Source organism: Solanum pennellii, chromosome 9, assembly GCF_001406875.1.
Source record: "Solanum pennellii chromosome 9, SPENNV200".
Taxonomy (NCBI): domain Eukaryota; kingdom Viridiplantae; phylum Streptophyta; class Magnoliopsida; order Solanales; family Solanaceae; genus Solanum; species Solanum pennellii.
The window spans coordinates 4,092,479-4,106,222 of NC_028645.1; the positions used below are offsets into that span (position 1 = coordinate 4,092,479).

The window sequence follows — 13,744 nt, forward strand, 5'->3', positions numbered from 1 at the left end:
ATCCCCCCCCCCCCAATATTATCCACGCTCTAGACTGGAGCGGATCTTAGCCCTTCAGGTATGAGTTCATGGGAAACCATGTGACTTTTATTCATTCCCTGTATTTATTAAGAATATTACAAAATATTTATAAATTATTGACTTTGAACCCAGTTATTATTTTAAGTTAACTTGAAATCATTAATTTGAACCCATATACTTCAAAACCTGGAACCGCCTCTGGCTCCGAATGTCAAATCCTGGGCCATGTGGGGGTGTTGGAGTCCCACATCAGTGAGTTAAGGGTTACTTGGTCTGCTTATATGGTTTTGGACAATCTCTCATAAGCTAACTTTTGGATTGAGTTAGGCTCAAGATCCATTTATTTACGGTAAAAAGAACTTAAATCATGCATTTTTCCTAGGTATAGATAAAGACAAGCTAAAATTTTCCTACCTCAAAGGAGCAACGGGTAGCAGTGATACTTCACATGTACTGGCATAAAAGATCTTAGATAGCCCTCTATCTCTCCAGTAGCGAACTTTATCCCTTTCATCAGAGGATTCCGTCCATGGATGATTATCACTAGCTCTCTTCTGTTTCATCACGGGCCCTGATGACTTTCCAGAGAAATCTGATGAAGTTTCTTAAGCCTTATTGACATTTTCTGCTTCAGTAAATGCAACCTCTTCTTTACCTCAGTATCTACACCTTTTGAACTGCAATTTGTTGAACATCTACTTTCACCTCTTGAATTCGATATATTTTCAAAGACCTTTACCAGAAACTTCTGCCGCAAACTTTTAAACTGATTAGTTTCCTTCACTAGTATTTTCACCTTATCGCAGTTTCAACTACGACATCTTTATGAAATGCTGAATAGGTTAACCTTGAAGACTCCCGCTTTTGTTTTAGGCACAAGCTATTCCGTATATTATTCTAGGCTAGTTCTTCTTCCTTCTACAATTGTTGCGAAATCAACAATGTGATAAAAAAATTCCCAATCTTATCATTTTGTTTCACAGTCATCCGACGATAACTCAAACGGCTCATCTATATATTTCTTTTTTACCGTTATCCCCTGGTAGAAAAAGAGCATTTTCATGATCTTTAAAGGATTTTGATCAGTTTTTCTTTGACATGTTGATCAAGTAGAGCTGATTGAATCTCCAATACCAACACTAAGGAAGCAAGAGATGCATGAGCAAACAAACAAATCACGAGGAACCTGGCATCAGTTATAGCTGACTGATCTACAACTCCTTCTCCTTTCTTGTCATGAACTGAAATGTTGACATAAAATGTGGACATAAAGGAAGAGCTGCACCAGCAAGAGGATTAAGAGAAGTCCTGGAATCACTAAGCTACTTTTCAGTTTGATCATCCATTTGAATCTAGCTCCTGCACTGACTGGATTTCTCCAAACAAATACCAAAATAAAAGACTGGCGCCAACATTTATGTGGCCATAAAAGCTTCTCATAAAGGATAAAAATGAGAAGTTCAGATTAAATAGTTTTCAAATTAGAAGTTGTTCTTTTATTTTAAAGGAAAGGACAAAAGCAAATGTTGAAATAAAACTGGAATGGAGGGATATCATTCATATACTATTTGCCGAAATACTATTGTCTACGCGAGAGGGAAAATCTGGACAGAAGTAGCCATTTACTAATTGGTCCCATGGAAGGGAGAAACATCATTGTGCCCTCAGGGCTTAGATGCCCTTTCCTGTGTGAAATTATACATTAAATGAATCTCTTATTGGAAGATAAGATAATTACCAGAAAAATCATAGCACATTCCAGCTTGATAGCAACTTAGATAGTTCAGCAACTATAGAGCTAAAGAGAGAGAAACAAGGTTCAAACAATTTATACTTTGGTACCAAAGATGCAATATAGCATTAACTGCAAAAGGTTCATCTTTTGAATAACTTGCTTCCCTTTTCAAATAGAGAAAACCCTTTGTGATTAGGAAGAACTATTTTACAGTTTATGATGATAGGAGGAAATGGTACTAGGCTATTGGTAACTACTTAGTAGGGGTGTGCGAAGACTAGTTTAACTGATAAACCGAAATGCAAACAAGTTTGTTTTAGCAATAACATATTTGACTTTGCTTCTGCATGTAGTTTGTGCAGAATTTTATGCATGAAGCCCGTGTATAGATGAAAAATTGCAAATAAGAAAGAACAAAAAGAGAACTAAAGGAGCATTTTCTTATTGGTTAAGCCAAAATCCGAACTGTTAAGGAGCAAAAATTGATTAACAGAAAATTGATAACAAATATCTTATTGGTTTGGTTGTCGGTTTAGATGTTTACAAATCAAAAACCGATAAACCAGACTGGACACCGACCAATAAGCACCCCTACTTCTTACTTAGTTACAGACAAGGAAAAACTTGTGTTGACAATAAAAATGATAAGACTCTGCACTTTTGTAAATTATATAATGCATAAAAAAACTTTACAAGCGCTATATATTTGGGACAGTTTAACAAAGTAGCACCGCATTAAGAAATCAAGTAATGTTATATTCAAGCTAACATTCCAACTCATGGGGGTTGAGAGTGTCAGTTCATTATTAGCAACTAATACTGGTCTTCAACCATTACAGGTTCCAACAAACGAATGTAGGTAACTTAGGACATACAATCGGTGAAATACACTACACTGTACGCACTATGGAAGCCAGACACAGACCTTATGCTGTGGAACATTCTCTCTGCCAATGAAGATAGGAAATTGTTTTAACGCATGAAGTTTTGCCTCTCATATTTGGTGACTAATCTTCACATAAATTAGTTGTTCACAACTTCATTAGATCTTGAGAGAAGGCAAACAAAAAGAATTAAGAATGCTTATTCATTATGCTGAACAAACCTTGTTGCTACTGTCTAGTTAAGAAGTTGAAAGAAACAAAACATCAGAAAAAAATTACTTTACTATCATATTAACATCATCCAATACATGTTCTAGCACATGAAAAATCACTTCACTACTATATAATACCACTAAAAAAAAGAAAAAAGATAAAGAACACATTTCAAACATTATTGTCCAACATGTTACGTTTGCGCTTACAACGTTGACGGTCCAAAAGGGGTGAATAATGCAAAGGATAGACAGCTCGACAAGTTGGGCAACTATTGTTCTTGGATAGCCATGGGAGGAGACACCTTGTATGAAACATGTGCGAACAACAAGTTGTAATCACGTCATTCCCGTCTTTAAACTCTTCTTGACAAACAGGGCAAGTCTCATTCATTAGATCTTTGATGCTGATAGCTGGACTTGAACACCAAGATCTATAACATGGCGGGACTTCGACAAATCCACTGGCTACATCCGCCGCAATAGGTGGTTTCATTGGACAACCCCCACCTTCACCTGTATATTCCCTTAACATGTGAAGATACTCAAGGACATCCTCAGTGTATTCACAAAATGGATCATTCCTATCATCAGCAGCACTCACATTGCTCACAGTGACGACCCCCTCCTCTTCCTTGTCGTCAATCTCAAACCGGCGATACAATGGGACATCAGGAGGATACCCTGTGAAATTGGGGGACGTGTCAAGATCAACTTTATCAGTAAAATTGACACAGCGAGTCTGGGAGATTTCAACGACGACTATGTAAGTCGGCCTTGGCAGTGGCAGTAAAGCTTGAGAATCTTGAAACTCAGTGAAAAGGCAAAAAGAGATTTCATCCCCCAATTGTTTGATAGTTTGCGGCAGAAACTGAAGAGTAGCAGAAACAAGCAAGGAACCCAATGACGTTTCTCCATTCCGTAGCTTTGACAGGTCAAAAGGGATGACAGTAGAACACTTCTTTTCCTCAAGTGTGTAGCAACTGTACTTAGAGTTATAACAACCACATTCACAAGGTTGAAACATCATGAATGTACTTCTGATTATGAACAAGCATAAGCCTTCGGACTGTGAAATCTGGTTCCTCGCTAGCTTTTCGTTCCATAAGAAAAGCCGAATTGACTTGCAGTGAGCGGTTTCAATGATTCTCTCCATTGGAACTTGTTGACTTAGCTTATCAGAATGCAGAGATAAGCACTAACGAAGAAATACTTATAGAGCGCTTAACTTAATGAAGTTTCCTAAAAAGTTACTTGTATATTACACGTATGCATAGTCGAGTTAATCCTAAAGTCGTTCCAATCCAAGTTCCATAAAAAAGGATTAACTTGTCCCATGCCAACTTGGATGGCCCATCATATACTCCCTGACCATTTTATTTGTCATATTTTTTGTTAACATGATACTTAAGAAATTATGTGTTTTAATTGTCATATCCTTATTTATTATTTTTAATTATTTAAAATATTAATGTCTCTTCAATAAATAAAAAGAGGTTAGTTAATCCAAATAATTACTATTTTGGATTGTGTGTATATGTTATTCACTTATGTTTGTCGATGTTCATAACTTTCAAAAATAATTATTACCAAGGGAAAAACGGAAAGAATGTACTCAATCATATCCTCGCTTTCTAAAATGACATTTTGGACTATATATATTTAGGGCCCGTTTAGCAATGTGAGAGGAAATCATGATTTGAGAGATGAAGCTGAGTACCAAATGCTTGATAAAAACAATTAGCAATATCCTTTTTGAGATAAAATATTAATTCGAAGTATGAAATGTATAGTGCAAGCAAGAGGCAAAATCTGGACTGCAATCTCCTTCTATTGATTGATCCTTAGAAGGGAAAATATTTTACCATTGCCCCCATGTAAGCAGACATTAATGCCCCTTCTATGAGAAAATATCAATGGTTGAATCTGTTGTTAAAAGATGAGACATCTACATGATAAAATCATACTCACTCCCGTCCCAATTTACATGTCTTAGTTTGACTGGATCGGAATTTAAGAAACTTTTGAATCTTGTGGTCTTAAATTAAAGATGTGTGTAGGCCTTTAAATCTTGTGGTCTTAAACTTGTAACGTAGAATGTTGATATTGGAGACTTCTTAGATATAGAAAGAGACATTCTTTTTGGGACATTCCAGCTTCACAGTAACCAGTTACATAGATAAGCCATTATAAAGCTCAACAGAGAGAAACTATACAGCTTATCAGCTGAAATACAGGAGTTTATAGTTTAGTACCGAATATATCATGGCAAAGATGGGATAGAATTAACTACAATACTCAGGTCAAGTTAATTTTAACATTAACGGCCATGACTCAGGGCTCATTAAGACTCTATTAAACTTGCACTTAAACCATCCACTATAATATTCATATGATTAAGATGAATGTTTAAAAAAAACACTTGTGATGATTGGAGAAATACAGTTTACACAGAGTTAAAGTAATCAAAAGCAGATGCAAACCTTATTCGTGGAACATTCCCTTTGCATATGAGATTGGAACTTGTTATAAAGTTTTGCATCCACATTCGCTTGCATCTCAATTGCGGGGACTAATCTTCACATAAGTTGGTTGTTTCCCACTTCATTATACCTTGAGAAAAGGCAAACAAAAAGAATTAAGAATGCTTATATCATTATGCTGAGCATACCTTGTCACTACTGTCTAGTTAAGAATTCGAAAGAAACAGAACAACCAGATACTGAATGCCTTCTAGCACATGAAAATCATTACTTCACTATCATATTTAGTAGCCAACACATTATCTAGCAAATGAAAAATCCCTTCACTACAATATGATACTGTCAAAAAGAACACATTTTTTAAACTTTATCCTCCAACAAGTTACCTTTGTGCTTAGAACATTGACAGTCCAAAAAGGGGTGAACAATAAAAAGGATAAACAGCTAGACAAATTGGGCAAGTGTTGTTTATTGGGAAAATCCCATCTTCACCCGTATCTTCCCATAACATGTCAAGATACTCAATCAGCAGCACTCACCAGGAAGATACCCAGTGAAACTGGGAGAAGCATAATCTTGAAATTCAGTGAAATGACAACTATTTTGAACTACATATATTTAGGGCCCGTTTAGCCATGTGAGATGAAATCATATGAAATGAAGCTAAGTACCAAATGCTTGATAAAACAATTAGCATTATCTTTTTTGAGATAAAATATAAATTCGGAGTATGAGATGTATAGCGTAAGAAAGAGGCAAAATCTGGACAGCAATGTCCTTCTATTGATTGATCCTTAGAAGGGAAAATATTTTACTGTCGCCGCCCCCATGTAAGCAGACATTGATGCCCCTTCTATGAGAATACATAATTGGTTGAATCTTTTTTTTAAAGATAAAATATTTACAAGATAAAATCATACTCCCTCCCGTCCCAATTTATGTGTCTTAGTTTGACTGGACATGGAGTTCAAGAAAATTTTGGATCTTGTGGTCTTAAATTAAAGATGTGTGCAGTCCTTCAAATCTTGTGGGTCTTAAACTTGCCACGTAAAATGTTGGAATTGGAAAACTTATTAAAAATAGAAAGAGACTCCTCTTGGGACAGATCAAATAGGAATAAGACACTTGAATTGGAATGGAGGGAATACTACAATCCAGCTTCACAGTAACCAGTTACATAGTTTAGGCATTATAGAGCTTAACAGAGAGAAACAAGACAGCTTAGCAGCTGAATTCCAGGAGTTTATACTTTAGTACCAAATATATCATGGCAAAGATAGGATAGAATTAACAGCAAAACACAGGTCAAGTTAATTTTAACATCAGCGGCCATGACTCAGGACTCGTCCAGACTCTATTTAACTTGTTGCACTTTAAGCATCCACTATAATATTCATATAATTAGGATGAATGTTTAAAAAGAACACACTTGTGACGATTGGAGAAATACAGTTTGCACATAGTTTAAGTAATCAAAAGCAGATGCAAACCTTATATGGTGGAACATTCCCTTTGCATATGAAGATAGGAACTTGTTTTAGCACACGAAATTTTACATTTTCACATTCGCTTGATCTTCACATAAGTCGTTTGTTTCCAACTTCACTATACCTTGAAAAAAGACAAACAAAAAGAATTAAGAATGCTTATATCATCATGCTGAGCAAACCTAGTCAATTTGAAAGAAACTGAACAACCAGATACTGAATACCTTCTAGCACATGAAAATCATTACTTCACTATCATATTTACATTAGCCAACACATTATGTAGCAAATGAAGAATTGCTTCACTACAATATGATACTACCAAAAAGAACACATTTTTCAAACATTAACCTCCAACAAGTTACCTTTGTGCTTACAACATTGACAGTCCAAAAAGAGGTGAACAATAAAAGGATAAACAGCTAGACAAATTGGGCAATTGTTGTTTATTGGGAAAATCCCACCTTAACATGTCAAGAAACTCAATAAGCAGCACTCACCAGGAGGATATCAAGTGAAAATGGGGTAAGCATAATCTTGAAATTCAGTAAAAAGGAGAAAAGAGATATTGCCCCCCAACTGTTTGATAGTATGCGGCAGAGACAAACGAAATCCCAAAAAGGCTTCTTTGTTCCGTAACTTCGGTAGATCAAAAGGGTTGCAGTAGAATACTTCTTCCCCTTATTTGTATAGCCCGCGAAAATATCACGTATTCATAATTTGAACGATAATCATATAAGAATAAAAAAAAAAGTAGGATGCTTAGAGCTACTATCGAAAGTTAAAATAAAAAATGAAATATAATTATTAAATAATAAATAAAAATAAAAAGAAAATATTAATATAATAAGGTGATCACGGAAAATTGATTGTTACCTAAAACGAGTTTTTTCGTTGTAACCTAATGATGAACTTAAACGATATGATATAATAGAATTTAAGTAACATTTCAAACAAACATTGTATTTAAACTAACAATATAATACAATACAACAAGTAACAACCATCCAAATAAGGTGCAAGGTAATAACGTAATCATACCAAGTCGATTATTACACAAAATGGGATTCTTCGTTATCATCTAACAATATTAAATGATACAATATGGTAAAATTTAAATAACAATCTAAACAAACATTGTGGTTAAACTAATAATACAATAAAATACATCAAGTAACAACCATCCAAACATGGTGTTAATGGTGAAATATTTATAAAATGCTTAACACAATGAAGTTTTCTGAAAAGTTACTCGTATGGTATGTTTACATCAAAAAATTAATGGATGCAAGATATATATTTGAATGTATATAATCATTAGTTATTCATAATTAATTAATTGACTTACATAATTATTACATTAAATCACTTAATCGTCATAATTTGATGTAAATATTATATGTGAATAAGTATTTATGTTATTAAATTATCATCTTTATATATTTGTTAAGAACCTTGAGTGAAAGTCAAAACAGTCCATAATTGAGAATTTGAGAGAAACAAAACAATTTTATTTCAAAAGGTTTTTTCTCCATTGTCCTAATTTGAGGGAAACAAAGTACCCATACATCTAAAATTACTGGTCGTTTCAAGTTTAAGCCAATCCTTGGACACTCCTTAGCTCGATCTTATTAAAGGAGAAAGTAAGCACATCAAGGTTTAATGTACTAGTTGGTTGCCGAATATAACTTGGAGATGAAGATGACCTTTTACAGGACCTTGAGGATAGACTTAAACTTGAAACTGCCTTAGTATAAAAGAGAGGCAAAATATGAAGATCTTGGTTGTATCCTAACTCGAGGCAAACTTTTCTCTAGATGAAAAATTGAAAAGTTGAATCGATTTGTACATTCATGTATTCCTTCCCCCTTAACTAACTGATGTCTCAGGTTCAAGTTCTGAGTTTGACGATCCAAAATAGGGGAATAATGCAAAGGATAAACAGCTCGACAAGATGGACAAGTATTTTTCTTCCATAGCCATGGCAATAGACACTGTATATGAAAAACATGTGAACAATAAGTGCAATCACTTCTTTTTCATCTTTAAACTCATAATTATTATATTAAATCACTTAATCGTTATAATTTGATATAAATATTATATGTGAATAAGTATTTATGTTATTAAATTATCATCTTATTTGTTACGAACCTTGAGTGGAAGTCGAAACAACGAGCCCATAATTGAGAATTTGAGAGAAACAAAACAATTTTATTTCAAAAGTGTTAGTTTAGATCAGATATTAAGTTTTGATGATTTAACAAATTTAGGGATCCAACAAGAAACCGGATCCTTGTTATTGGGACTGCTGACAGTGTAATGAATGATAAACTCGGCGTGAGGTATATATCCTGGTCCCTAGCAGAGTGCTCTCGTCCAGATACAAATAAGATACAACTGTAAAGCTGTTATGTCAAGTGGTAGGTGAAAAGTGTAGTGTCCTACACCAATAAGAAGAGCGGACGAGATTGTATGTTTCAGTATCTCACAAATGCAAGGACCTGGGGATCGCAGAGCTTTCTCATTAGGTGCATAATGCAGCACAACAATAAAAGTTGTCCGCGTCAGAAGGTTGGTGAAACGTATTAAACCAATCAGAATAGACCCAGTTGTTTGTCCAATGGTCAATAACTCAAACTAACAAAAAGGCTTTTTCTCCATTGTCTTAATTTGAGGGAAACAAAGTACTCATACATCTAAAATTACAAGTCGTTTCAGGTTTAAGCCGATCCTTAGTCACTCCTTGGCTCGATCATATTAAAGGAGAAAGTAAGCACATCAAGGTTTAATGTACTAGTTGGTTGCCGAATATAACTTGGAGATGAAAATGACCTTTTACTTGACCTCGAGGATAGACTTAAACTTAAAGCTGCTTTAGAATCAAAAAGAGAGGCAAAATACTATAACTTATATGAAGATCTTGATTGTATCCTTACTCGAGGCAAACTTTTCTCTAGATTTAAAACTGAAAAGTTGAATCGATTTGTACATCCATGTATTCCTTCCCCATTAACTAACTAATTTCTCAGGTTCTTTGACGATCCAAAATAGGCGAATAATGCAAAGGATAAACAGCTCGACAAGATGGACAAGTATTTTTCTTCCATAGCCATGGCAATAGACACTGTATATGAAAAATATGTGAACAGTAAGTTGCAATCACTTCTTTTTCATCTCTAAACCCATCCCAACAAACAGGGCAACACTCATCTACTAACTCATCAATGCAATAAGCTGGACTAGCACACCACGATCTATAACATACCTGAACTTCAACGAATCCTCTAGCTACATCAACTGCAATAGGTGGTTTCGTTGGACAAATCCCGCCTTCACCATTATAATCCCTTAACTTCCTGAGATACGCAACAACATCCTCGCGATATCGATTATACGGATCATTCACAAAGTCAATATTACTCACACAGGCTGCTACATCGCTCCAGTTCTTTCGAAATCGACGATGATTAGACGGGACATCAGGAGGTACGAAATTGGGCGGCAGAGGCAAATCAAACGGAGGACGAAAATCGCAGCAACGAATATGTGAGATTTCGAGAACTATTAGGTATGTAGGTCGTGGTGGTGGGTTAAGAAAAGCTTGAGTAAATTGAAATTGTGTGAACAGAGAAAAAGAGATATCGTCCCCCAACTGTTTGATAGTTTGCGGCAGAAATTGAAGAGTAGGAGAAACAAGCAATCTACCTAACGATGCGTCTTTGTTCAGTAACTTCGATAAATCGAACGGGATGACGGTACAACGCTCTCTGTCTCTGAGTTTTTTATGCTTGTAATCGAATACACGAGGCTGAATCGCGGTGAATGTACTTCGAATATAACAGATGCATAAGCCTTCGGAAGATGAAATCTGATTCTTTGTTAGCTTTTCGTTCCATAAAAAAAGGCGTATCGCATTGCAGATAGCGTGCTCTTCAACTCTCTTCTCCATTGATTATCAGTCTACAGAGGTAAGCTCTAATGGCGGAATATTTATAATTTCGTAATTTACACGCACAGTTCAGGTAGTCCTAATTCTGTTCAAATTCAAATTCAAAAATTAGTACTCCCTCCGTTTTACAGACATGGTTTGATTTGGCACCGAATTTAAAAGTATAATTTTTGAATCATGTGGTCCTAAACTAAAGTTATGTAAAATGTATAAAATTATTTTTTTTATCTTGTGACGTTAAACATGCGTGAAAAGATGAAATTAAAATATTACAAAAAAAATCATTTCTTGAAACGGAGGAAGTAATAAATTTAACAAATTTGGATGGTTATAAATCCTAATTGTTTAGGATTTGGCAATTGTTTTCCTAATTCTAGTCAAATTAGGTCGAGCATTATTATAAATATGGGTATTATTATGAGATTATGAAATCAAAATCTGACATTTATTCTCCCCTTTACTTCTTTATTAAAAATTCTGGTTCCGCTACTGCATAGCGTATAGGCATAATGGAGAGAAAGGTTAACAACTTTAAGAGAATGGAGAAATTACAGGGTTATTAGTGGTTATTTAGGTTGGGTGCGATCAGTTGCAGTAGATCCTACTAATACTTGGTTTTGTACAGGTTCGGCGGATCGTACTATCAAGATATGGGATTTAGCAAGTGGTAGGCTAAAGCTCACGTTGACGGGGCATGTTGGGCATGTAAGAGGCGTTGCTATTCGCAACAAAAACATTTTCTCAGCTGGAGACGATAAACAAGTAAAATTTTGGGACCTCGAACAAAATAAGGTAATTCATTTGTTTCATGGTCATCTTCATGGTGTATATTGTTTGGCTATTCATCCTACAATCGACGTTTTCTACATAGGGTCTAGGGATTGTGTATGCAGAGTTTGGGATATTCGAACTAAAACACACATTCATGTTTTTTCTGGACATGAAAACACTGTTTCGTCTACTATGACTCTCCCCTCGCATCCTCAAGTAGTTTGTAACGAGTTCTTATGACTCAACTATAAAGTTGTGGGTGTTTGTCACTCTGTGTTATCAAAATCAGAAATTACTGATTGTAATAAATTATTCAGAAACACGAAGTAACTGAAATTTATCGAATCAGTAAGCAAAATGAACAGAAATTTTATTTCAGAAAATACTTAAAACAAACGTACCAGAAACTGAAACAATGTTTTAATTTGGAAGAAGATCAAATCCACTGAACTCACAGTGTCCCCTTAATGAAATTATTCCCCTCTAGTATCCGAGGTTTGATTTGGAATATAAGCTCCCAGGGTAAAATGATCTTAATCAGTAGAGTGTACATACCAAAAACTCTACTGTCAGCGAATCAATCCACAGCAGGAAAGTACACGAAGAAAAATGTGTTTTGAAGAAGAAGGAAGATCAGAAAGTTCGTTGGAAAATATTCTGAAGACTGACTGGTATTTATAGGCAAGAAGAATGCGGGAATTTTAAATATAATGAAAAATAAATAAATTTTGTCCAAAAAATAATCTCTCGATCATTTGCCGAAGCGAGCGACGACGACGGCGCGAGAGGGGTCCCTCTTTCCAACCCTTTTAACAATTAATAGGAGTGTTTATGTATTTAAACTCTCATATTTTTCTTTTCATTACCGATGAGGGACAATTGCCTTTTTCATTAAAGCATAGGAGGACTTTTCAAGTTCTCAACTTTCCAAATTCCTCTCCTTCCCTCTATTCCCCATCAATTCTTGCTACATATCCAACAGTGGGATATAAGATATGGTAAGACAATGGAAAGACTAACTCATCACAAGAAAAGTATACGCGCAATGGCTCAATATCCTAAGGGATATTATTCGTGTTTTGCTTCTGCATCAACGGATGGTAATATAAAAAAGATCAACCTTCCGAATGGACAACTTTTGCATAACATGATTCCGCAACAGATGACTATAATCAATGCAATGGCGGTGAATGATGAAGGAGTAATGGCTACCGGAGGTGACAATGGAAGCTTGTGGTTTTGGGATTGGACTAGTGGTTATAATTTTCAGCAAGCTCGAACGAAGGTTCAACCTGGATCATCTATGGATACTGATGCTGGATCATCTATCATATATGCTCTCACATATGATGTTACTGGTGCAACACTTATTACTTGTGAGGGTGATAAGACCATAAAAATGTGGAAACAAAGATGAAATATGGTGTTAAAACGTTATATTATTTATTTTCTCTGATTCTGACTTGTGACGTTTTAGCTTAAAACTAAGCTCTTATAATCATTATTTCAAGTTATTCAAACATTTCAAAACTGCTTATAGATTATTTTGAAGTTTAAAATTTATATGCACTACAAATATTTTTTGTAAGCTTTGGATCTTATTATATCATAAATATTATATTCATACTATCTTTGTCGTTATTGTGATTTTACACTAAAAAACTATGTGCGAGTCTTGATATTACTGAATGCTTTAAAATTTTCTCACAATTTCATAAGATGTGCACTATTAATAAGTGAGAAATATAGATGTTGTTAAAAAGGAAAGAGAAGTGGTTGAAGGAATATTGATTGTATTGAAGTGTTAACCTAATAAGGGAATACATGGGAGATATATATAGGAGATATAGAAAGGAGTACTAATCCTAATAGGACTAGGATTAAGGAGTACTAATCCTAATAGGACTAGAATTAGTACACAGTAAATACTAATATTATTTAATACTATCTGTTATTATCCCCCCTCAAGCTGAGCTGAGCGGAAACGAACGGAAGCTTGGAACTGAGGTAATCGTGCTGTCGGCTCGGGAGAGGCTTGGTGAGAATATCAGCCGGTTGTTCTTCAGTGGGTACATACTGCACAGTCATGGTGTCGAGGGCTGTGATGATGGTGGAGAGCTCGTCTAAATACTCCGCCATAGTTTTCGTGCCTTTGGTAATTGTATGGAGACGATCACGCAAGGTTGATTTGTTGTCACA

At 35.1% G+C, this 13,744-nt stretch overlaps 2 protein-coding genes and 1 long non-coding RNA gene across 4 annotated transcripts; 2 read left to right on the top strand and 1 right to left on the bottom strand.

Annotated features, from left to right (window-relative positions):
* Positions 1-2,904: 2,904 nt before the first annotated feature.
* LOC107031202 lies at positions 2,905-10,789 on the bottom strand. 2 transcript variants are annotated; one of them, XM_015232485.2, is made up of 4 exons: positions 7,323-7,587; positions 6,826-6,946; positions 5,336-5,465; positions 2,905-4,021 (listed from the first exon to the last, which is right to left on the bottom strand). In XM_015232485.2, exons 3-4 carry the CDS (start codon positions 5,398-5,400, stop codon positions 3,025-3,027), a joined length of 1,062 nt encoding a protein of 353 aa, XP_015087971.1. In that variant the 5' UTR covers positions 5,401-5,465; positions 6,826-6,946; positions 7,323-7,587; the 3' UTR covers positions 2,905-3,024. The 2 variants fall into 2 exon arrangements, 1 of the variants encoding a protein (XP_015087971.1); XR_003574575.1 differs by lacking the exons at positions 2,905-4,021; positions 7,323-7,587 and adding an exon at positions 10,091-10,789 and having other exon boundaries at positions 5,187-5,465.
* LOC107029924 lies at positions 10,685-11,735 on the top strand. The gene is made up of 2 exons (XR_003574576.1): positions 10,685-10,793; positions 11,400-11,735. It is a non-coding gene; the product is annotated as an uncharacterized LOC107029924 (long non-coding RNA).
* A 2-nt stretch (positions 11,736-11,737) lies between these two features.
* Positions 11,738-13,017, top strand: LOC114073927 (protein pleiotropic regulatory locus 1-like). The gene is made up of 2 exons (XM_027911724.1): positions 11,738-11,775; positions 12,446-13,017. The coding sequence occupies exons 1-2, from the start codon at positions 11,738-11,740 to the stop codon at positions 12,960-12,962; spliced, it is 555 nt and encodes a 184-aa protein (XP_027767525.1). The 3' UTR covers positions 12,963-13,017.
* Positions 13,018-13,744: the final 727 nt, after the last annotated feature.

Excerpts from the sequence above, each read along its gene's own strand:
- LOC114073927 (XM_027911724.1), top strand. The coding sequence starts at position 11,738 with ATGACTCTCCCCTCGCATCCTCAAGTAGTTTGTAACGA. Across the intron at positions 11,776-12,445 it reads CCTCAAGTAGTTTGTAACGA|AGGAGGACTTTTCAAGTTCT; the intron begins GTTCTTATGACT and ends TCATTAAAGCAT.
- LOC107031202 (XM_015232485.2), bottom strand. The coding sequence starts at position 5,400 with ATGTGGATGCAAAACTTTATAACAAGTTCCAATCTCATATGCAAAGGG. Across the intron at positions 4,022-5,335 it reads GGGAATGTTCCACGAATAAG|TCAACAAGTTCCAATGGAGA; the intron begins GTTTGCATCTGC and ends TGATAAGCTAAG.